Source organism: Lutra lutra, chromosome 1 (assembly GCF_902655055.1).
Source record: "Lutra lutra chromosome 1, mLutLut1.2, whole genome shotgun sequence".
NCBI lineage: Eukaryota > Metazoa > Chordata > Mammalia > Carnivora > Mustelidae > Lutra > Lutra lutra.
Genome location: NC_062278.1, coordinates 200506375 through 200530659, shown reverse-complemented (window position 1 = coordinate 200530659; position 24285 = coordinate 200506375). Strand labels below are relative to the sequence as shown.

The window sequence follows — 24285 nt, the reverse complement described above, 5'->3', positions numbered from 1 at the left end:
TTTTCCAAAACAAACAAACAGAAAAAGTGGAGTGACACTTTTTTTGGTGGGGGGGGGCAGTCTTTTTAATGGTTAAAGAGAAGACAGGTGGATCCTCGTATCTGCTTCTGTGTTAAGTCTGTTGTGATTTTTTGAAATCTAGGAAGAAAATCTAGCTTCATGTAGATGTGCTGTTGGGGAAAAGGAGGACTTGGTGGGCCCCCGAAAGGGTCTCAGGGAACCCTCAGCAGATCATGGGTCACTTTGAGAACTGCTGTACTAGATACGTCACTAGCTAGATAAGTCACTAGGGTGTGGTAGGTTTTAAATGAAAGATTGGCTTGGAGAATTTGAGTAAATTATGGGTCAGATCAGTTTCTTATGAACAGATGAACCCGTTATGGAATATAGAAAGTATTTGTTTTTACGGTTTTTGTACTTACTGTACATTCTCTTTTCTGTGAGCTCATTGAGGGTACCTAGGAGGTCCTCAAAGAGCATTTAGTGGATTGAAGTGAAACATTAAAATCCATAGCAAGGACTCTCTCCTTATAAAATGTTTATGAGATGCTCTGCCGTATGACTTTCTTCAGTTTCCATTCCACCGTGTGAGTTGGCAAACTTTTTCTATAAAAGAAAGTAAATATTTTAGTCTTTGTGGGTCATCCCGTCTCTGTTGTGACTACTAATCTTATTGAATATATAAACAAATGGGTGTGGTTTTGTCCCAATAAAACTTTATTTATAAAAATAGGTGATAGATTGGATTTGGCCCAAGGATTATAGATTGCCTACTCCTGCTATAATTATACATTACAGTCATAGCCTTGAAACTAATTTTCCCTAAGTCCCCAGTGATTGGCCAGGAAAAAATTAAGTTAGTGATGTTCAAGGAGAAACACACACACACACACACACACACACACACACACGAGTTAAATTTCTTCATTTTTATTTTATGACACATTTGGAATAGTCAGTTTCTAGTGGCACTGGCTGTGGGATAGCTAATGAATCTGGGCCTGTCCTCCAAAAGAAAGGCTGAGTGTGGTCAAGTTGGAAGTGTAGAGTGTTGATTTCAAGAGCTGAAGAGGACAGATGATGAACAGTTTGATTGCTGTAGGATTTTTCTTTCTTTCTTTTTTCCCTTTCCTGGGTGCTCATTAAGTTTCTAAGAGATCCAGAGCCAATTTTCACGTTTCTCCTTAGCTGGTTTAATAATTTTGAAGTACAGTCCCGTATGTCCAAATCCAACAGAGGCAGTAACTAGAAGTGCTTTGAAATCATGGGTATGGTGTCTCATGCCTTTCCTGTTGCCCTCCCTCCTTACAGAAATACAAAGAGTATGAGAAAGACGTTGCCATAGAAGAAATTGACGGCCTCCAACTGGTGAAAAAGGTGGCAAAGAACATGGAAGAGATGTTTCACAAAAAGTCAGAAGCCGTGCGGGTAAGTGTCTCTGGTTTCTACTCTGTGTTGCCCAAAGACACGGAGGTACCTTCAGATGACTGGCATTGACGATTCCAGCTCTCAAAGATCAGAGTTGCCTCAGCTGTTCTGGTAACACTTTATTTCTTTAGTTCGCCCGCAAGAGCAGTTAGTAGGGGCACAAATGCCCTTTCTGGATAGGGTGCAGGTGCCAGTTTTCATCTTATAATCTTATGCCTTCAGTGGAAGTGCCACCAAGTATACAGCCTCAGAGGATGGCTTGTGACTGTGTGATATGTTCGCTCATTGCCAAAAGTAATTCAAAGGTACATTGTGGTTCGACTAAGCAACTATAAAAAATGTAAGCCATGATTGCCAAAATGTGGAGATGAGAATTCAATGGAATGAATGAGTCCAGATGAGGTGTCCAGAGGAGGTTCTCCTCACCTCTTTTGGAATATTATTATAATTGTGATGAATGTCTTCTCCAGCAGGAGCTCCCTGAAATTTCATATTGTCAGCAGGATGAATCCAAATGTATCTTTTTGGATTTACAAGATGGCGTCCAACTCTGTTCCTTCTTGTCCACTAAATGGTGCGTCTTAGGTTCTTGCTTTAGAACACGTGAATGTCATAACATCCCACATTTGTGCCACATTGGCACAGGAGTATGGGAAAGAATTGGAATCTGTAGAGTTCTTGATTTCTAACCTTTGGTCTGCTTACCTTTCAGTTTCAGTAGTTAGCACTTTGCCATAAATGGCCACTTCCTACGTGAGCTTCTCTCACAATTCATTGGCCCAGCAAAATTTCCACATGTTATTTCTGCTTTGGGCCTGGCAGTACCACATATCTGCTTGTCTCCAAAATATTTTTATGCTATTTTGATTCAGGGGAGGAGGGTTGTAGTTTAGTAGTTAAGAGTGTGAATCTGGCCTGGGTTCAGTACCTGTCTTGGTCACGTTCTGAGCTTTAACCTTCAGTAAAACTGCCCTGCGTGCCTCAGTTTCCTCATGTGTAAATGGGAAGAACACACAGGCTGTGGGACAATCAAATAGTCAGGATTTCGAGCTACTTAGTACAGATCCTGGTACCTACGCAGTGCTGAGTGAATGACAGCTTTGTACTGTCGCTATGATTATTAACCAAATAAGTTGAGACGTTTTGGGGGGAATCTCTGAAGTATCTTAGAAGAAAAAAAAAAAAACTTATTTGCTATAGAAATACTGCTCTGACAGCCAGCCCTGGTCACTTCATGGTGATTCCTGTATGGTGTCCCTATGTCTCTACCTTAAAGCAAGTGATAATCCTTTTTTTTTTTTTTTTTTGTAAGGAATCATTTGTTTTATTTTTTAGAGAGAGAGAGAGTGGAAAGGACAGAGGGAGAGGGAGAGAGAATCTCAAGAAGACTCCCCTTTGACCACAGAGCCCCAAGCAGGTCTCGAACCCGTGATCCCAAGATCAGGGGCCCAAGATCAGGACCTGAGTCAAAACCAAGAGTCAGGTGCTTAACTCACTCTGCCACTCAGGGGCCCCAAAGCGAGTGATATTCTTTACAGACACGGTCGCCATTCATATCTAACACTCAGAACCTGAAATTAAAATGCAACAGCTGCCCCCCCCCGAAACCCACCATAATTACTATTTTCTATTTATAACATGAACGCCCCTTTGGTGGAACTTTAGGAATATACTGAAAAATGTCAAACAGAAAAATATCACCTGAAAGTCAGGCTTGTGTTCTTGTGTTTCTTTCCTTCTAGTTTTTTTAAATTTGCAAGTCTATGCGTGTTCTTGGGTGTTTTTCTTTTTCAGATTTGCAGGTGCGTTGCCTGTTTGCTTTCCTGTCCAGCTTCTTTCCACTTCTCTACACTATTGCAGTGGGAGCTGCTCTTGGCATCACTCTAGTGAATGATTTTCTTAAATGGCTGCATCCCCTTCCAGTCTATGGGTGTGTCATGAAGGATTCGACTGTTCCTCCAAATATGGATATTTAAGTTGTTTGCAAGTCTTGATATAAATAATGCGGTGAATCTTCTTGTGTATTAATAATACATCAAATGACTCAGCACCACTACCTTTGGTGTTCCTCTAAGGATTTTCTGTGCACTCTCTTGTCCTTAGAACAGCCCCCAGATGGAGGGATTATATTATTCCACTTTTACAAAAAAAGGTGAGAGAGGCAGAAGTTAAGTCGCTTCTCCAGGGTCACATGGGGAGTGAGGGACAGGCTCCAGGCACAGGGACCCAAGTCCACATTTCATCACTGGCGTGCTCTCAGCATCCTGCAGGGTAATCCCTGAGTGCAGAAGCCAGTTCAGAGACTTGCTAACCTCATCTTCCCAGCTCTTTCTGCATGCGAGGACATTTCTCCCCAGATCAGGTCCTGCCGGCTCCCAGTTCCTCCAGCAGCAGGGACAGGTGAGGGCTCATTTGCCTGAATCCTCCCCCCCAAATTGAAATGTTTTATTTTGTTTTCAATACTCGTAACAATGTTGTCAAATTGAGGGAAGGAAATGCTATTTTTGTTTCAACTCGGGTTTCCTTGTGAATCGCAGAACTTTAGAGCAGAAAAGGACACAAATTTCCTTAGTTTCTGCCTCTGCAGTTGACAGATGAGGAAGCCTCCAGACCTGGCATTCCAGGGTGGGGTGGGGGTGGGACTTATGCAACACAGCAGGATACCACAGAGGTCCAGCCAGCTCCAGAACGTGGACTTGGCGCTCAGAGACAGGGGGCCCACGTGGCAGCTGAAAGGTTGTTGAGAAGAGCTAAGGGGCCAGTGAACCTCTTTTCCTCACTTACCTCTGTGGACTTTCTAGGAGGAGCAGGAGATTAACTACCCTGTGCTTAGTGAGTCTCGATGCACCAGGTCCTGTGCTAAGTAAGCACTCTGTATGTTATCTCATTTTGCCCTGGCATCCTCCCTGGCAGGGAGATGCTGTTCCTGTATCATGGGCTTAGAGATGAGCATGCAGGCTTGGCAGGGGGGAGTCACTGGCCCAGGTCACATGGGCAGGCTCAGGGGAGTTCCTTTTGCCCCCCACAGGTAGGATTACGGTGCCTCTGAGTGTATCTGTGCCAAGTGTTTTGCACAGGGACTGGCGAATGGTAAGCTTTCGTAAGTGTTTGCTCTTACATTGCTGGTGAAGGGAACTTACAGTTTGTAAGTATTTCATAATGAGAGAGTCTTAAAGCTTTAAAAAGCTTCAAGGATGATGACAGGAAGGAACTTAATTTTGAAACCTTTTGTTTTAAGTTCATGATGTTAAAAAAAAATGATATGGTTGGTGCAGTTCCTTGAGAAGGAAAAAAAAAAGGTGTTTTATTTAGATTGAAATGTACCCAGACTGAAGGCATCCAGGTTCTCTGAACTGTGTGTTTTAAAGTAGATGTATGAGGGCCTTTGGAAACACAGTTGATGCCATAAAATCTGGATTAACTGGTCCAGGGGTATGTGGCACTCCCTGCTCCCAGTCTTTAAGTGGGAAAGAGGGCGTGTATGTCAAGTTGGGGTTTGGTTTGGAGGCAGTTTCGCTGTTGAGATGGACCTGGTCCCATTGTGGGCCAGGCAACGCTACTGGCAACAGTCATGCACCCTGTGGCACTGGGAATGAGAGGAGGTGGCCACGGAGAGACCCCCTGGATGTTGCTTTATGTGGAGGCCAAGGAACAGTGGGTGTGACTGTTTTTCATACGATAATGAGACCTCAATGAGGAAAGGTTGGTCTTTGCCCCTGGGATTGGTGAGCTTTTGAAGAGCAAACACTTCAAGTGAACATTTGCCATTTGGGTTTTCAGTGGAGTCCTGATTTGCTGCATGGTACTAGAGTGGACCACAGTGCACCGGGGCCTTTCCTGTCCCGTCCCATGCCACCCACGGAGTAGGTGCCCCTTTCTCAAATGGCCCAAGAAAAGAATGGAGTTTAGAATTTGCACCATCATTCTGATGCCCCAGAAATCTTGTACTGCAGCCTCCATCCCAGCAGCCCAAGTCAGGTCGAAGGTCCTAGTGCCTTCCTGGCCATCCCTGATCCAGTGCCAAGGGCTCACCGGCGGTGGGTGTGTGGGAGGACTCGGGAACACGCATGAGAAAGAAAGAACTGGCTGACAAACAACATGGATGGTTAAAATTTCCGTGGATGTCTATAAAATATTTTTGAGACCGGCAGTTGCAATTTAGAAAGTGACTCTAACTGCTCCGGTCTGTGAAGGTCGGTGCAGTTAGCCCATCACTGCTGGGAAAGGGAGCAGGACTAGTGATCTGGCCCATCCAAGCCTGTCATCTCTTGGCTGTGAAACAATGTTGATCTTTTCTCTGTCTCTTCTGGCTTGATTTCATCATTTTCCCCCATCACTTTTCCCAAGTGATTAGTTGAATCAGAGTGATTTTTATCATACTCATCCCCTGTTTGAATTACTCTTCACTATGCAATTATCCTATCACAGAAAGTCCTATTTTCTCCCTGTCAGATGTCTGGAGTAAATGTGAAACCCAAAGTGGCCTGCCCATTACATAACCTCTGTCATCTGGTTGGTAATGGACTATATGTAACTTCTTTTTTTTCTAGCCTAGCAAATTACAAATAACCTTAGCTTCCATAATTGCCATTAACATAATGGTGCCATCATTATGGTAGCATGTCTTAACTAATATTTTTTAGCACTTTTTAATGCCATTGGTGGTTTAAATAATTTTTTCACACCCACTCAGAGGGTTGACGTGCAGGTTATTTTAACTTAAAAGCCAGATTTGGGGGCGGGGGGGTGACACAGCGATGCTGTCATTTGCTTGTGTGCAGGATGTTTGTGCCCAAAGCATTCTCTCCCACCTTCTTTGTTGGAAAATATTCATGCTTACCAAGCCCTCCATTGATGTTGCCGAGCAGTTTATCAAGTTTGAAGTCCCCACAAATGGACAAGAAATGGATTCAGTTTGATTTTTAGTTCATTAACATTTCAAGGAAGACAGTCCACATGCTGGACAAGGAGGAAGTGATGCCCATTATTCTCCTCCAGCAGCGGACCCCTTCGGTGGGGGGTGGGGGGGTGGGGGGAGGGGGAAGACACCCTCATTCCTAAGTGACACCTGGAAATGCTCAACTTGGTGACCAGTCAGAGCTCATCTGAAATATTGATGGGAGGCACATTTGACCCAGCTCCCCTTCCTCCCGAGTTGCTGATGATTCAAGGGGAGTGAGAAGCCAAAAGACGTGCCTTCCGTGGTGCCGTTATATGGACAGGCTGCCATAGCATTTCCTTTGTCTTTAAAATCCAGTCCTCCACTGGGAGTAGCACACACCATTACACAGTTGACAGGATCATCAGCCCCGGGGAGCTCTGAATGAGCACAGACAAACCTGCAGGTGGAGAAGAATCTGTAGGAAGGCGTTCTGCATAACTGTGGGCATCTCTGATTCCAGGCATATACTTTTAGGACGGATTCCAACACAGCCGGAGGATGTCGTGATCCCGTGATTGCGGAATCGTCCGTATAGTCGAGATGAGCAGCCCGACCAGAAAGAAGTAGATAAGCCTGGAAATAACAAACAGAAGGACTTTGGAGAGTGTATAAATGTATCCTAGTACTCTCTAGAGTGGCTTTCTAAGAATGAGTTTTCCAGAATGGTGATTGCCTTCGATCTTGTGGAACAGATTGGGGGCAGGCACACTGCCTTTGTTGCACCGACCTTGGCCAGAATTATAGCCTCCTTCCAGCTTCAAAGTTGTTCCCACTTTCGGGGCCAGGAGCCCATCCACAGGGCTTTCACTGCCACGCTGGACAGAGTTCAGGCCTCCACAAACTTAAACACATCTCAGGCACAGAGAGAGGATTATAGGATGCTATCTGTTTGGGTCGCTGATCAGGTAAAACATGAAGTATTTCATTTGCCATTCAAGTTCCTCTTCTCTCCCAAACAATTAATGAGAAATGTCGAAAAGAACAAATTTTCTTGGGGACTATGAAAAGACACCAAACACGACTTGGCCCTAAACTTTGTAAGCCAAGAGTCTGTTGTTTTCCAACCTTGGATAAGAGTATGGAGTACATTTTGATCATGCTTTCACGCTCAGTCCTGTAAATAATCTGGTTTTACTTACTTTCCGATTTACATTGATAAAATGATAAATCAGGTACTTGAAAAAAGAGTGTTTTGCTTAAAAATAAACGTCCTTGCTTCTTGGGAGAAGCTGAGAGAGACCAGATTATATATTAGGTTTCTCTCCTCTCCTATAGCTACCTGCTGTTGGCCGCCGAGCCGATTCCCATTATAGCTGTACTGTGGGAAGTAATTGCTGTTGTACAGTAATTCAATTTCGGTGCATTCACGCATCGGTTCACTGATAGGGGTTTATCTGGACAAACCTGGGACTTGAAAGCTTTTTATCGAGAAATTCCACATGCCGCAAGACGTTTTTCCTAGGTAACGAATATCAGTATTTGCATTTAATAAACATTTACCTTCTCAGAAAAATGGATGTCTCCCCCTTGCAGAAGAGATTTACGCCAATCTTCCAGAAAGCTAGAGGGTACTATTAAAGTAACTTTCTCTGGCTGTTTTTCGACTGGTGTGTGTCTACATATGTATGACTATAAAACACGTCTACGTCTTTATATAAATATACCCAGTGAAGCATGGAGAGCAGGAGGCACTCCAGGAAAGCATGATCGGTACCAAACATATATGTGATAGAAGGGATTAAGGGTGATGGAGAGTCTATGAATACTTCCAGCTTCAAAACTCATCTGTACCCGCAGGCGTGGTGGAAATTGTTGGTGAGGAATATTTTCAAAAGGATACCCATTAAGTTAGAAATGAAGTCAACCATTTTGTTGGTAAATTTCTAAAGTAAGGGAAGGTTCTTAAGACAGCTGGTTCTTCCTGTATACAAGGACTCTTGGAGCCTGAGGACTCTTCGGATACTCAGTCCAGAAGGAGCTGTGGAAGTCTTGGAAGCCAATGTTCCTAGTGTTGCTAGGAGGGCCTTCAGTTCTCAGCCAGTTGAGGCGACTGGACACATCCAGAAGACGTTTCTGCCTTTGTTCATTTCTCATCTCACTCAGAGTTTCATAACATGTTCCCTGAAAGAGAAGTCAATTTGTTTGAGACAGTAAAAAGAGTGTTGTTTTTTTTTTTTTTAAGATTTTATTTATTTATTTGACAGAGATCACAAGTAGGCAGAGAAGCAGGCAGAGAGAGAGAGAGGAGGAAGCAGGCTCTCCACTGAGCAGAGAGCCCGACGCGGGGCTCGATCCTAGGACTCCGGGATCATGACCTGAGCCGAAGGCAGAGGCTTAACCCACCGAGCCACCCAGGTGCCCCAAAAACAGTGTTTTAAGTCACAAATGAAAAGACTTTTATTATGTTGCTGTATCTTCTGGCCTATTTGCTTTTTCGCTCTTCCCTCTGTCCTTCTGTTCCTTCCCTTTGTTTCTTCCTCCTCCCCTCCCCTCCCTTTCCCTCCCTCCTCCCTCTCCTCTCCCTTTCTTCCCTCCCCTCCCCTCCCTTCTCCTCCCCTCCCCTTCCCCTCCCTTCCTTTCCCTTTCATTCCCTTCCATCCCCTTCCCTTCCCTCCCCTTCCTTCGGCTTCCCCCCCTCCCCTCCCCTCCCCTCCCCTCCCCTCCCCTCCCCTCCCCTCCCCTCTCCTTTCCACCTTCCTTCCCTCCCTCACCTCTCCTTCCCTTCCTTCCTTCTGCAAACTGGGTTGCAAAACCCCATACATATGTGTAAGAAAATTTACAGCAGAAACCTCAAACCAGAAGAAACTTAAAAAATAGCACCGATCTGGATTCACCAGTTTTATGAGGTCAGGGAACCATTCTTGGTTAATGGGTGAGATCACAACCTCCACGAACCCGGTGGGTGGTCTTCTTGGGTTTCCCTCCAGAAGGGGTTGGGTTTCCTCTAACAAAGGTTAGATTGTATCCACCGGAGCCTCATCTCAGGCCCACAGGGCTGTTCTCCCACCTACACTGAGAGTGAACTACTCGCCTGCCTCCTGGGGGGAATGAGCTTCTGCTAAGAGAAGGGAGAACTTCTGGACATTTCGCAGGGGACATTTTATCTCCTGTCTCCTCAAGCCTGTCCCGTCAGCCTTGTGCTGAAGTTGGGTTGGCTTTGTGAACCATATACAGGCTTTCCAGCTTACTCTGCGCCTGTTAGCCTGTAGAGGGAGTTCTTCTTTGTGGGCGAGCCACTGTACCAAAGGCTTGCCAGCTTCATGGTTATTTGTCCCATTTTTAACTGTTTGGCTAAAATCTCTCCATTTTTAAAGCTTTGTAGAAGACTTAGTTTTGGATTTTCTGTGTAACTCACTTCACCCTTATTTGCTTTGTTTTAGTTTTTGTTTTCCCTGATTATACATATTCATTGTTTTTTTTTAAACCTTAAGTTCTATAACAATTGTTTATTATAAAGGCAAATCCTGATCCATATTCATTGCAAAAGAAAGAAGAACGTGCAGAAAATGATAAAGGAGAAAGTAAAGATCACAGCATCAAGAGGTATTAAAAGGCAATTGACATTTAAAAAAAAATTTTTTTAAAGATTTTATTTATTTGACGGACAGAGATCACAAGTAGGCAGAGAGGCAGGCAGAGGAGGGGGGGAGGCAGGCTCCCTGCTGAGCAGAGAGCCCGATGTGGGGCTCGATCCCAGGACCCTGAGATCATGACCTGAGCCAAAGGCAGAGACTTAACCCACTGAGCCACCCAGGCACCCCGGCACTTGACATTTTTTAAGTGCTGTTTCTTTTTAAACATCATAGTTTCTATTTTTCCAGATATCTTTTCTATTTTTGCATATGTGTATACACACACACACACACACACACACACACACATATATATAAACTTCTAAAACATTGGATTATTCTTGTAACCAGCCAACTGATTTTTACAAAACTAATTTTGTATGTTGTGGACATCATTCCACATCAGTGAATATATATAGTTCTCTTATTTTTCATGACTATAGAATAGTCTGCATTCTGGTTGTTCCAATCAAGAAATTCTCTTTTGGTGACCATTGATATTATTTACGGTGTTTCGCTATGAAAAGCAATGATGTGGAAAACTCTTTTAGAGAAATTTGGCTTTTTATGTGATGCATGTATTAGGACATATTCCTAGGAATAAAAAGAAGGCTTTTGGCATCCTTGCCAACTTGTCCTCCAGACAGCATCCCCCTGTGAGGCTGGAGATGCTCTCTTTCTTCACTGTCCTCTCTGACATTTGGCCATTACTTTTGATTTTTGTCAGTCTTACAGGCACAGAGTAGTATCTCATTTTATTTGTTTTCTTTAATTGCTTACTGTTAGCATGGTGGATCTTTTCTGGCTCCCCACCTATGCTGTAACAAGGTTTGTGGTAAATTATACCACGTCTTAGAGCATTATTGTCACAACACAGAGAAGGTCTAGGTGCTGGGCCCCCAGCACACCTCAAAGACAGGTGTGGGCTCAGGAACTCACTTGGACACACTCGGAGGGCCCTCCCTACCCCTTCTGTCTTCCTTCCTGGACGGTATCTTAAGAACAGCCTAGTTGTGGGGGGAGGGATGTGGGACACTGACAGGCACCAAGCTGCCTAGATTTGGGGTGCTGGTTTGGAAGAGTTTTCTGGGAATACCAGTGACTCAGCACCTGAAGAATATGGTGTCTGGGTGTTTTAGACCCTCCTACTACAGGAGAAAGGCACTGGTCCTAAGAGAAGTTGAGTGCGGTATATCCCTCTCACTGAGAAAGGACTCCATTTCCAGCCCGCTCATTGTTAGACGCCTAGACTAAGGACCAGGGTCACTTTGGGTCTCTTCCCCTTATGGTGCCATCTTTCTGTCTGTTCATCGATCATTTCTTCTTCCTTTTTTCTTATAAATTGCCTGTTAATGCCCTTTCCCATTGTCCATACTATAGTGTTTCTTTTCTTTGTCCCAGCTGGTCCCCACTCCTGCCCCAGTACCTATCACAGTGTATGAGTTTATAGTTAAGTGCTCATTAGGCATTTGGTGATTGACTCACAGATCTTCATCTTGGAGTCAGGACTTAAAGTCAGACTGATAATAGGTTCCACCTCTTCGTTCAGAAAACTGCTGAATGATGATGGGAAGAGAAAAGGTTTTGATCTTAACTACAGAGAAGCCACGTAGCTCATGATCCTTCCAGAACCCTTGACCATCTGTTTCAAGTAAATGGGTCCTTTGCATGCCGTCTCAAGTCAGACTACTGCCTTCTTAGACTCCACGCTTCAGCCTCAGCCCAGTCCCTCCCTACATGGCCCTCCTCCCAGAGCAAGGTGAATGGGGTACTTGAAATGGGCAGAAATCAGGCCAGCTGCTCAGAGTGGAAATAAAAGTTAGTGATTTCTGTAGAGGGAATCAAAGAATGGCCTCCCTCCCTCTCTTCTCCCCCCCCCTTCCTTTCTTTCTTCCCTCTTTCCTATTTGGTTGGAACTGATGAAGGAAAACTTGACTGGGGATAGGGGAAAGGAGGAGGAAGTCTGTGTTCTGAGGCTGTGACTTAGCAGAATAGCCATGGGTTTCCTTGGTGTTCTCGGAGCCTGGCTGAGAGATCTTCTGGTCATAATACAGGCTGGAGGCTAGAACTGGGGTGTGTGCCTCCAGGTCTGGCAGACGTTTCTCTTCATGTGGCACATGGTGAACACAGGCATCTCCCTACCCCCTAGAAATGGAACACACTGATGTCTGAGCAGTTTCAAGGGGTTCTTCATAAATTTGACCAAGATGTCATGAAGGAGAATTTTGGAGTGGTGCTGAGAGTAGTTGCCAAGCTCCCCACTTCTGGGCTTGGTATTGTCCCAGTTATAGCATGGCTGGGTCAGGGCACCTGTCCAGAGCCCCATCCCACCCTGCCACCATGGTCTATAATACCATCTTGCTTACTTCCTTTATTAACTTTTGGGTGTTGTACTTAACTTCTGTTTAGCTCAGTGTTGACTTGATGGTGGCTGTCTCCCCACTAGGACCCTGGTGTCATGAGGGCAGGGACCATGGTGGTCTTGCTTCCCCTTACAGCCCTGGGACCCAGCCTGGGCACTTGGCAAGTATCGGTGAATGAATGGACTCACCACCCTGGTAATGATGCTGTCATGGGGGTGAGCTCCCCATGCCTGGGAAGACCATCTGGTCGCCAGGACGTGGTGCTGGGTAACGTTTCCTGGGTGTTTTCTGTGTGCTCGTTCTTGCCCTGGCCCCTGTTTCCCACCAAATGATCCATTTCTCCTCTGTCTCAGAAGTTCAGATTTTCTGTTGTGCGATGATAAAGAAAAAGAAAAATTTCTTTCCCATCTGAAGTGGAGTATCATTTAAAATCGTCTTTCCCATTTTCACTGCCTATTTTTATTCTCCATCTATAAAGCCCAGTTTTGAAAGATTTCCTGTCTTTGGTCAAGACCAAGTGGACCAAACAGCCCGGAGAAGAGAGGCTCGTGGCCATGGAGACCCGTGTGAAATTATAGTGCTGATCCCTGCCTTTAACACGTAGCGATTACGCCCATCAGGGCACCCACTTGGAAGCTTTGAGCTCGCCTCGCCGCCTTCTCTGCCTGCATCGCCCACTAGAACTGAACGAGAGCGAGGTGTCCTCTGTGGGTGGGAGACATGCAGGACACTTGTCCAAGCCGGAGTGGGTGGGTGGGGACCACTCAGTACAGCAGTGTTACACCAACCGACTGCTTGCTCCGCTGATTTCTCCAAAGACTGGTGTTGTTTCCATACCAGATCAAGTAGAGAAATAATGCCACTTAGTTTATACTCAGGCGAGGCAAAAGAAATCTTAAAAGGTTTGTGGGTGGGAGGAAATTATGGTGAATCACTGAAGTGTCACCATCAATAGATCAAAATGACAGAATAAAGCCATAATAATAATAATAATAGTAATAAAGACCACTGGCTATAATTGTATAAATGACTGGCAACAAATTAGGGGTTTTCAGCAATATTTTGAATGCGTAGTTAATATGTTTAGCTGAGGATGTGTCGGTGGCATGGGTTGTCTGGTTTTGGTCTTTGCTCAGTTTCCTGGAGGTAAGGAGCTGCTGGGCCCACAGACACAGCGAGACTATTTACGTTTTGTAAATTAGGTTATGAGGGGAAAATGAAAAGGTGGCTGGGAATTCACTGGCATTTCGTTTACACTGCATTCAGCAGAGGGATGCCGGCCCTCTTGAGTAATCAGGGTCTTTGTTGAGAATCAGCTGGGGTATCATTGACTGCGTGTCCCGAGCTGTACTGGCTGCTTGAACACACAACAGATAATGCTTTTGTACGATTGGGGGCAAATGGGATTTTTTTTTTTTTTCTGGTGTGCTTTTTAATTGATTTTATGTGTCAGTGGGGGAGGAGAATCATATCCTGGGGAATACACTTAGCCTTTCTCACTGTGCACCCAGTGATTCTGGAGCATCTCATCGGGTTGTTTGATGCGCTTCAATGAGAGGAACATCTTGGGGCCCCTAGAAGGCTGTGGTGGTCGTCAGAAAGCAGACCGTCATCTTGGTCTTGTTGGGGAGCCGTTCATTCACACCCCAACACCAGCCAGTGAGGGGGCGTCTCCTCTCCTCCAGCAGGATTCTCTGGAAGAACTTCAGGCCAGGCAGCAGTACTGGCCCTCCACACTGTTACTGAGACGTGTGCTGACAGGTACCAGCTGTGGAGGGGCAGTGGAAGGAGCCCAAGGCAGGAGCAAGGCCAGACCCAAGGGGGGGCAGGGCCTGCCAGCCACTGTTTGGATGGCTCGATGGTAGCCTCTGGTAGAGGAGTCTTATGGGGCCAGGCAGCTTGTCTCCAGGAGGACATCCCCCAAAGGCTTGGGGGACCTTCTCCCTTGCTGTGCCAGATGTCTGTCATTGCAGTCCCTGTGGTCATCATCTGGGGAGGCCAGACACAGTAGACATGATTTTACTCCAAGGAAGTGTGTTGAGCCTTCTTCACTTGGCAAAAAGGAATATGGGGGGGAGTCCTTGGGTGTTCTCCTCAAGCTGTGTGTATGTGTGTGTGTGTGCGCGCACGCGCGCACATGAGCATCTCCACACCTGAGTGCAGGTAACCGTGTCAGGGCGGGAGCTGGGTAGTGGGGACTCATGGATGAACATTCACCTTCACGGGAGTTGCTTCACTGGGGACAGGGAGGTCCGAAAGAAGCCTCTCTGTCCCAGTTCTAAAGCTGTGGTCACCAAGCCTGTCCTGGCCAGAGACACCTTTTACTTGGTCCATGTGGGCTTTGAGAAAAAAAAGTAAAATCACATATAAAAGTATGATGTGATAGAAAAATATCCAGATTGAAAGCTTACGAACTTGAGAGACGTACCCCCGCCCCACACGGCAGCCATCTGCAGGAACTACCCGTTCTGTTGATTTCCGTGCTGCCTTCCTACCACGCCCCCCAGTCTTGTGTATTGCTCCTGTGGCCCCCAAGAGGGTCGAATTTGCAGCCTCTGGTGTCGTCAGATCGGGCCCACAGGCTGTTTCAGCGACCTTCGCAGAGTGTTTGAGTGTTTGCAGTCTGCAGGTTCAAAGGCGGATACTCAGAGCTTTTGTAAATGATGCTGCAGAAGGTAAGCTGGACTGGTCCTTGCTATGTTCATCACCAGCATCACATCATGGGGTGTGTTTGGTCAGCCAAGCCGCCGTGCTATGCTTTACATGTATTGTCTCACGGAAGTGTTAAATCCCTTGAAGTTGGACGAAACGATTCTTGGCTAGGGTTGGGGAAGATTGTTCACAGCATGTGGGATAAGAAAGCCTTGGAAGGGGGCGCCTGGGTGGCTCAGTGGGTTAAGCCTCTGCCTTCGGCTCAGGTCGTGATCTCAGGGTCCTGAGATCGAGCCCTGCATCGGGCTCTCTGCTCAGTGGGGAGCCTGATCTCCTCCCCCCTTCTATCTGCCTCTCTGCCTACTTGTGATCTCTGTCAAAAAAAAAAAAAAAAAAAATCTAAAAAAAAAAAAAAGAAAGAAAGCCTTGGAAGGAGGCATGGGGTCTCTCTCTCTCTCTCTCTCTTTGTGTTTCTGTGTGTCTCTGTGTGTGTGTGTGTGTGTTTGCACGCGTATGTCTCTTTAAGTCTATGAAACACTGGAAGGCTCTTTCTGAGATTTTCTTCACCTTTAACATTTCAAAATTTCAGCTCTTGTGTTGGGCTTTTATAAACAAGAAGTCTTATTTCTCTTGTGTATTTTCTCTCATCTCAAAGAAGACCTGATCTATGTAAATAACTCCCCATCTGGTCTCATTCACAGAATTAGGAAACAAAAATCAGAGGGCACCCCCCCCTCCACTGTCCCTCCCCACAACACACACTTTTCTACTAGAATGATGACTGAGACAATATCTCTCACGGGGAGAAGGGAATGAAAAATGCTGAAAGTGGTTACATTTGAATGTGTGGCACTTATCTCTCTGTGCAGACACCTTATAGAAAAATAATTCATCAAACTTCGTTCAAGAAGAAAAGAACATTACATCTTCATCAACAACAACATTAAGAGCTCACCGTGGTAGGAACAGGACAATAAAGGAGTTATTTTAGCAGAATTAACAGTAAGAAATTAGTCCCATGTATCCTTCCTTTTTATCATGGTGTGGTACATTTGCATATTCTGAAATTTCACATTTGCATAGTCAATGATTTTAAATTAGAGTCTCACATCGCCTCTCTGATGTTTGTCATATGTATAACTCGTCTTAATAACTGAGTTGTTAGCATTTAAAAAGCAGCTCATCTTTGGCCCAACCCTGAACATACCACACTGAGTTACCTCTGCAAATTTTTGACAGCTTTACTAAGATACAATTCCCATACAATACTATTCACTCATTTAAAGTGTACAGTTTTTTAGTGTATCCACAGGATTGTAGAACCATCCCCCCCCAGTCACCTACAGAAGCTTTTCAGCACCCAAGGGAAAAATCCCAAACCCACTGCCAGTCACCCTCCATTGGCCCCCCCAAACCTCCTTCCTCCACGGAGAACAGGGAAACGCTCTTCTACTCTCTGTTTCTATAGATTTACGTATTCTGGAGATTCCACTTAAATGGAATCATCCAGTTTGTGGTCTTTTGTGACTGCCTTCACTGAGCATAATGTTTTCAGGGCTTATCCATATTATAACATGTGTCAATACTTCATTCTTTGTTATGGTCCAGTAATGTTCTACGGTATGGATGACCACGCTCTGTGTATCCGTTCACCAGCTGGTGGTCACTTGTGCTCTTTCCACTTTTTGCCTGTATTGACTATGCTGCTGTGAATATTTGTATCCATGTTTTTGCATAGAAGTATATTTTTATTTCTCTTGGGAATATGTAGGAATGGAGTTTCTAGTCATATGGTAGCTCTATGATTAACCTTTTGAGGAACTGCCAGGCTGCTTTCGCACATGGCTCTGCCATTTTGTGTTCCCATCAGCAGTGTTGGAGAGGTCTGAGTTCTCCATATTCTCATCGACACTTGTTACCTGTCACACACATTAGTGATTGAGAAGTGGTAAAAGTTTGACTTGCAGTTCCCTAATGACTAATAATGTTGAGCATCTTTCTAGCTACTTATTGGCTATTTGTATATCTTTCTTGGAGAAGTGCCCGTTCAGATCCTTTGCCAATTTAAAAACTGTCATTTGTCTATCTGTTACTAAGTTGTAAATGTTCTTTGTATGTTCTAGATACTAGTCCCTTATCAAATACATGATTTGAAAATATTTTCTCCCATTCCATGTGTTGTCTTTTCACTCTCTTGATGGTGTCCTTTGTAGCCCAAAGTTTTAATTTTGACAATGTCCAACATATCTATTTTTTCCTTTTTGATGCCTGTACTTTGGGTGTCATATCTAAGATGTCACTACCTAATCCAGGGTCGCAGGGATTTGTGCCTATGTTGTTTTCTAAGAGTCTTACAGTTTTAGCTCTTCCATGTAGGTCTTTGACCCAGGTTGAGTTAGTTTTTGTACACGGTGTGAGGTGGGGGTCTGATTTCGTTCTTTGCATGTGGAAATCACTTGTCTCGGCCATCTGCTGAAAAGTACTCTTGCCACTCAGAGTGAGTTCCTTTCAGCTCTGACATGTAATTAACCAAATGTTAGCATCGGAAGAGCCGATCACTCTAGCTGTGATCAGAATGGCACTGTTGACTCTGGCAAGCAGGTATTAAGCATTCTTCGTATCTTATCTGATTTAATGCTTACAAGCCTCTTTTGAGTTGGGTAGCGTCATTACTGGTTAGGAACTGGAGAAGCAGCTGAGGCCCAGTTTCTCACTGTAGGTAGCTGAGACTCCAGCCTGGACCATCTTCCCCCTCCACCCACATGTTGTACTGTCTCTCCTGGGGTTTTTATTAAGATCCTGTAGACAGTGGCAGTCAGAGGTCAAGGACCCAGCTAAGCACTCAAGGTGAAACATTTGCACCCTTTTCAGAGTATGTGGTTCATCGGAATCGCTCAGGAGTATTGTTAGGACAAAGAGTCCGTTTTAGTGGGTTGAGAGTCTGCATTTCCAATGAACTCACAGAAGCAGACACCACTGCTCAGGGAAATCACATTCCAAGCAGAAAGATTCGATTGTTGGCTTTCAAGCTTGGGAGGTGAGGAGGAATCACCTAGAGGCTTAAAAAAATACAGATGCCCCGCCTCTCCCCCTGGGATTCTAGTCTCGGTCTGGGGTGTGGACTGGGTGTGAGGGTTTCCAAAAACTCCTCAGGCTGTTCTAATGTTCAGCTGAGAGTGAGCAGCACTGAGTTACCTCATCCCACCCCACAGGGAGCCCCACCAGGAGGCACTTCAGTGTGCTCTGGGAGGTGAGGCTTCTAGCTTTCTGGGGCTAGCTAACTGGCCTGCAGTCACACAGCTACAGGGCAGGAGAGCTGGCAGTCCAGTTCAGGCCTGATTGCGGGGGCAGTTACCAGCTCTCTCCTTGTGCTCCATGGTGGCCTCCCTGTCACAGTCCATTTGTAGAGGAGTGAAGTGGGTGACTTCCCCTGGCCTGAGCCAGCCCTTGGAGAAGGTGGTCCGACCCCCGCTCCATGCGCTGGGCCCCTTCTCCACCTTCTGACACAGGGACCTCTGTTCTCTCATAGGGTGCCAGTGGGACTCGCATGCATCGTTCGCTTCCTGCTGCTCTGAAACACCTGGAGGTGGCGTCCCAGTCCCTATAACTCAAGTTCAGGTTCTCTCATGTGTCTGGTTCCTTCCTCAGGGAATCGGACAGGGTGAGCAATGCTTTGAACTAATGCCTGTTGGAAGTGGGGAAAAGTACTCATTTCTTTGAGAATTCCTGCCATTTTAAGGAGAAAATAAAAGTTGAGAGTAGTGGTGTAGTCTGTTTGTTGGCTCTTCCTGTCCTAAGCTGCCTTCATTCCTCTAAGACTGAGTGGCTGTGGGCTTTCACCACACTGGCTTTGACCATCCTGTCTGTGCTGTGGACTGTGAGCTGTGTTTCCTAAAACGGACAGCCTGGGCCTCCTCGTGGGCTGCTCTGGGAACCAGGTTGTAGCGGTGAGAAGGAAGCCAGTACCCTCCCCACGTGGGCTTTCCTGCTTCTTGGGGGAGTCAGATGCTGAATCCAAAGTTAGGGGAGTGGGACAGGCCTAGAAACTGGCAGTCCCGGCCACCCCGGTGGGGCCCACGGAGGTGGGGGGACTGAGCCCTGGTGAGGAGCAGAGTCTGGGGCCCAGAGATGGCAGGGGATGGCCCCAGCAGAAGGAGCAGCACACGGAAGCTGGAGAGGGAGCAGGGAGATCGGGGCAAGTTGACAGGGTTGAAAGGAGGACAGAGCTGGGAGGGGCTGGAGTGGGGAGAGCAAGATGTGGGGCCCTCTGAGGTATGTGAGGTGAGAGGTCAAGGCCTCAGGGCCTGGTGCATTTCTGGGGTCTGAGCACCAGGGCGCTCCCCGCGTTTCTTGCCCCCAGCACCTTTCACCCTGGGCTCTTTGGCCAGAGGTGTTCACTGCAGGGTCTGGGAGTCACACCAAGGATGCAGGAAGTCAAGGGAATGTTTGCATTTCTCTTTTTCATTGTTTCCCTTTCCCCATGTCCCCAGGGCAATGCTGCCCTGGTCCTGGCTTTTCACTGCGCATCTGATAGATATCCACCCACCCCTCCCCTCAGAAATGGTTTTGTCCTCTCAGTAATCGGAAGCAGCTCCTCCAGATCACAGCAGGAGGCTCAGCTGCCCCTCTCCACTGGCTGAGTGCACTTGGAGGGGTAGAGAGAACAGGTCCTTTGTACCACCCCAGGAGCCAGTAGCCCCAGAAGCACTCAGGAGGAGGCGGCCGAAAAGTCCCTGCAGCCTCTGTTGTGCTGGGAGAAACCATCGGGTCTGTGTTCAGTGGAGGCAAAGAGCCCCACTTTTGAAAAATTTCAGCTACATTTAGCAGATGGATCTGTTCTGGATTGTCATGTTTTGGTGAGTCTGACCCACCACTCAGGCAGTAAGTGGGTGGGGTACCTTGTAGGGGCGCTCACCCATTAATTCTTCAATCTTGTTTCCCAGGGAGGCTCAGCTCTCTGAAGGCAGTTTTATGGAGTCAAGTGTGTAATTACCTTCCTTCATCAGTGGCTTCTGGAAGCATGCCCCTTTTGTCTCAGTGACCCCAGCAACTAAAGAAGGCTGGCCTTGGGAATTATCCTCTTGTAGAAGTGGGAGCGCGGGGCCTTTGCCCACACCATTTGCTTTGCCATAGAGTTGAGAGACACTATATATTCAGTTGGCCCTCAGGAGACTGGTTCCTCTCTTCTTCTAGCATGTCTGCCTGGGATTTGGAGGCTTGGAGTCCTGGGGCTGGCCATCATTTACTGAGTGTGATGCCTTTCCCTTCTAAGCCTCAGTTTTCTCATCTGTGAAATGGACATGATTACACGTCTGACATCGCACTCTTAGGATAGGGGCAAGGCTGGCTTTATTGTGGGTTCCATCAGACTCTGGGCCCAGATCTCTCCCTCCTTGAAATGGAGACACTGAGGTAGCCCATCTCAGAACTGATATGAAGGTCCAATGAGAAACACATGTGCAGATTTAGCCTGGTGTCTGGGAGGAGGCAAAGCTGCAGATTAAACAGAACAGTTTAAATAAGAGAACTAGATTGATAACCTGAGCACATCAGTCCCTGCCTTTCAGCTAAGGGTAGGGTATTTGTCCAGTGTGGGCAACATTAGGCCAGCCTCTAGTGGGGTGATGCGAATAGGGGAGCCTAGGGGCCATGCAGACAATTTTAATAGTTGTACATATATTTTAATCCATATTAGATAAAATATAACTACCTTTTAAAGCAAAATTACATAAGCTATGTCAGTTGATTTAAAGCAATGAAATAAGGAAGGATGAGATGAGGCCAGTTGCAGAATGTTTTTGGGGGCAGTTGGAGACCCCCTGGGCCCCGCCATTACAGAATGGGACAGGTCAGATGTGTGTATGTGGCCATGGGAAGTGATGAACTGGATGAATACAAGGCAGCAAGGTTGAGCTTGAATGAAACAATGTATAAGAAATAGAATCAGATTTATAACATCGTAACACCTATGTAAATTAAAAGCATGTAAAACCATGTGCACAATTAAGGCTGTTTATCAAATGGAGTAGAGTGGGTGCCAGCGGGGGTGGGGGGTAAAAGCTTAGGTCAGGGCTGCAGGGGAAGATGTAAATGAACAGGGGGCCTTGCATGGACCAGGGACGGTTATATGCTGAGTGTGAACAACTCAGCCTTCCGTTTGAGTGGTAGCTGCCCATGCACACGAGGTGTGAGCCGCAGAGGGACATACCCTTCTCCATCTGCACACAGGATGGTCGGCTGAACAGGCAGATCGTGATGGTGGGATGCAGATGTGTGAAGTGGGAGCCGTGGTGCAAAGGTAGAATGCTAACCCTGACAGTGAGCTTCTCTTAACCTTTCTTCCCACTGCCCCCCCTTCCATGTGTGCTTTACACACAGGATTGCACTCCTTTTTCTCAGCAACCTTGTGAGGCAAGCCCAAGGTCATGGAGGGAAAGCATGGTAGAACAAGCACTGACCCAGTCCCTCGGACCCCAAAGCCCATGGCTACCATTCACGTTGTGCACAAACAACATTAGTATAAAGATTCCTTTAAAATGGGCACACTTTTACCTCCCCCCCACCACCCCGTTAATTCGTGCATTGCTTGAGTTCTGTTGTTTCTACATTAGTTGAATATGGTCATCCCATAGTAGTTGAAGGCCGTGTTAGCAATATTAGGTTGAATCTTTTTTCTTTTTTTAAAGATTTTATTTATTTGTCAGAGAGAGAGAGAGAGAGCACGTGAGTGAGCGTGCGCACACAAGCACAGGGAGCAGCAGAGGGAAGGGGAGAAGCAGGCTCCCTGTGAGCAGGAAGCCTGATGCTGGGCTCAATCCCAGGGTCCTGGGATCATGACTTGAGCCTAAGGCAGATGTTTAACTGACCAAGCCACCCGGGGGACCCCTGGGTTCAACCTTCTTGTGTGGAGGAAGATTTGTTGATGCAGCCCTTTCACGACTCCTGATACTTAGTTTTGTGCCTCTGAAGTCCAATGTCTTACCACCTCATTTCTTCCTTTCTTTTTTGTCATTTGCATTTTGGCAACAATAATGCTGTCGCCCCCCTCCCTCCCCAGCCATGAGCCAGCCAGGCAAATGGCCTCGTTCCAAATGGCATCTTCATGCTTACTGCTGCTAGCAGGCAGGTGTGTAACATTGGGCTCCCACCTGTGTACCTGCAGAATGATCTACCAGGAAGATGCAGGACTTCTACAGCAGACAGCAGAATCACCTGGAATGCTTTATGGTTCATTTCACTGTCCACACAAGTAGATCAAGCCGTGGAGCCCTTCCTGGTCCTGAGGATGTCTTCTGGCTTGTGCATCCTAAGCGTTTGGGTGCCTTAAGAGAGCAGCCGGTCTGGCTGACGGCTGTTGGCTGGGCTCTGAGTGCTCCCAGGGGCAGACAACGCCCATAAATCGTAATCACAATGGAGCACAATGGAAGAGGTAAACAGCTCTGAAACTGTGCTGTAAATCCTCGTCCAGGGATGATTGTGTTTTATTATGGAGGTTAAATTACAGCAATCATCATTGCACAAAGGCGCTGCAGTAAGAAAACATTTGGGAACAATGTGTTCTTCCCTTGGCTTGGGTGATGGGTACACAGGAATAAAACACCATCACTTGATTACCGTAAGGCCAGGAGGGAAAATAGGGGCAGTAGCCCACCTCAAGGTGGGTGCTCTTTTTCTTTTATGAACCAAGCAGGTTGTGAGCGCATGGCAGTTTCCCCAGGAAAAGATCAACTGGACTGGAAGATGACTTCCAGCTATGTTGGACTTCTTTCCTTATCTTCTCCCAGTGTGTGTGTGTGTCTGTCTGTCTGTCTACTCAGGCTCGGATGGGCTAAGATAAACCTAACAGTAGAACAACGCCTGCCCCACTGGTCACCAGCTTACAGATGCTGTCCTTCTGAAGCTCCCCACCTCGCCATCCTGCAGGGACTGTGTATTCTGGGCCAGTTGGTTCCGTGGTGAAGGAGATGGGCTTTAGAGCTCCCCAAATCTAGGTTCAAATCCCGATTCTGCCTCCTGACAGCTGTGTGACACAGGGACCGTCATTTCTCTGTCTGAGCCTCAGGATAGCCAACTGTAAAACGAGAGTGGTGATTTCCCTCCCTCACGGGGGCCTGTGAAACACACGTCTCCATTCTGGACACACAGTAGGTGCTCAATGATTGCTCCCTCCCATTATTCCCATACATGTTTCCCAGAGCCCAGAGCTCCCACTGGGACCTCCCGCTGCTCCTTGACCGTGCCTAGCCTCTTCTATCCTCATTGCCCTTGTGTGCAATCGTCTTTGCCAAGAGCTGGCTCCTCCTTGTCATGCAGGGTTCAGCTTATCTCCCCAGAGATACCCCTTCTTAAGGCAGCCCTTCCTTGGCTGCCTCATCCAAGACAGAACCCACCCCTCACAAGCCACGCTCATTCCCCTTCTCCCCCTCCCAGGCTGCAGCGTGCCTTTCTGACGGAATGCGCCCGTCACCTTTTTGTGTATCTGATGGACTTGTTCCCCCAGAAGCCCCAAGAGAAGGAGTTCACCCAGCACAGTGCCTCCCTAGGCAAAAAGTCTTCTTCAGAGGAGGAAACAAACAGATGTTTTTCTGATGCGCAGGCGATCAGATCCTAATATTTTGCCTCTGAGAATATTGGGAACTCGGGCAGGTGAAACAAATCGCCATTAATTAATAACCTTTGAGCATATTATGCAACCAAACCGCTCTCTGAGAGTCGGTTGCAGGTTGTACCCGAGTGGGTGGAATTCTAGCTCATGGTAATTACAGGGTGGAGAGGAATATAAGATTTAATCGTCAAACCCTAATTTTCTCGTGGCTTTAAACAGTATAATTTGCGACAACCTGTAAATATTTATTGAGTAGCTCATTATGAATTTTACATGGGTTTATTTGATGATGCCGTAGGGTTATTTTTTGGAGGAAAGATTTCCCCGGAGGTGTTGAGTCACATGGTGATCTCACTCTTGAGGGTGATGGAGGAGGATACAGAAAAGTGGCAATATCAAGAGAAATGATTTTAGAAAACTTAGGTAATAGGCAGGCTCATCCTACTAATTTTTTTTTTAAAAAACACTTAGAAAATCATATTGCCACCAATGTTCTTCTTTGGGTGTGGGCTGATAGCATTCCCCTCCCTACACCTGACACTTCATTATGAAAATGTTCAAACGTAGGACGAACTCGAATAGTTTAACCATGAGCATCCGTATACCCACCACTCATTTCCTACCACTGACATTAAGTATATTCACTTCATTCCGTCTTTGCCCATCTACCCATCCCTCTAGGCATCCACCAACACGTGTGATTTTTGATGCATTTTGAAGCGC

The 24285-nt window shown here is 46.4% G+C and overlaps 1 protein-coding gene across 4 annotated transcripts in view; it reads left to right on the top strand.

Moving 5' to 3' along the window:
* Positions 1-24285, top strand: part of CACNA2D3 (calcium voltage-gated channel auxiliary subunit alpha2delta 3) — an 880032-nt gene that overhangs the window by 186405 nt on the left and 669342 nt on the right. For all 4 annotated transcript variants that reach the window (XM_047691716.1, XM_047691706.1, XM_047691725.1 and 1 more), the window contains exon 3: positions 1312-1428. In XM_047691716.1, coding sequence (XP_047547672.1) covers positions 1312-1428 — 117 coding nt within the window. The remainder of the gene's footprint in view (positions 1-1311; positions 1429-24285) is intronic.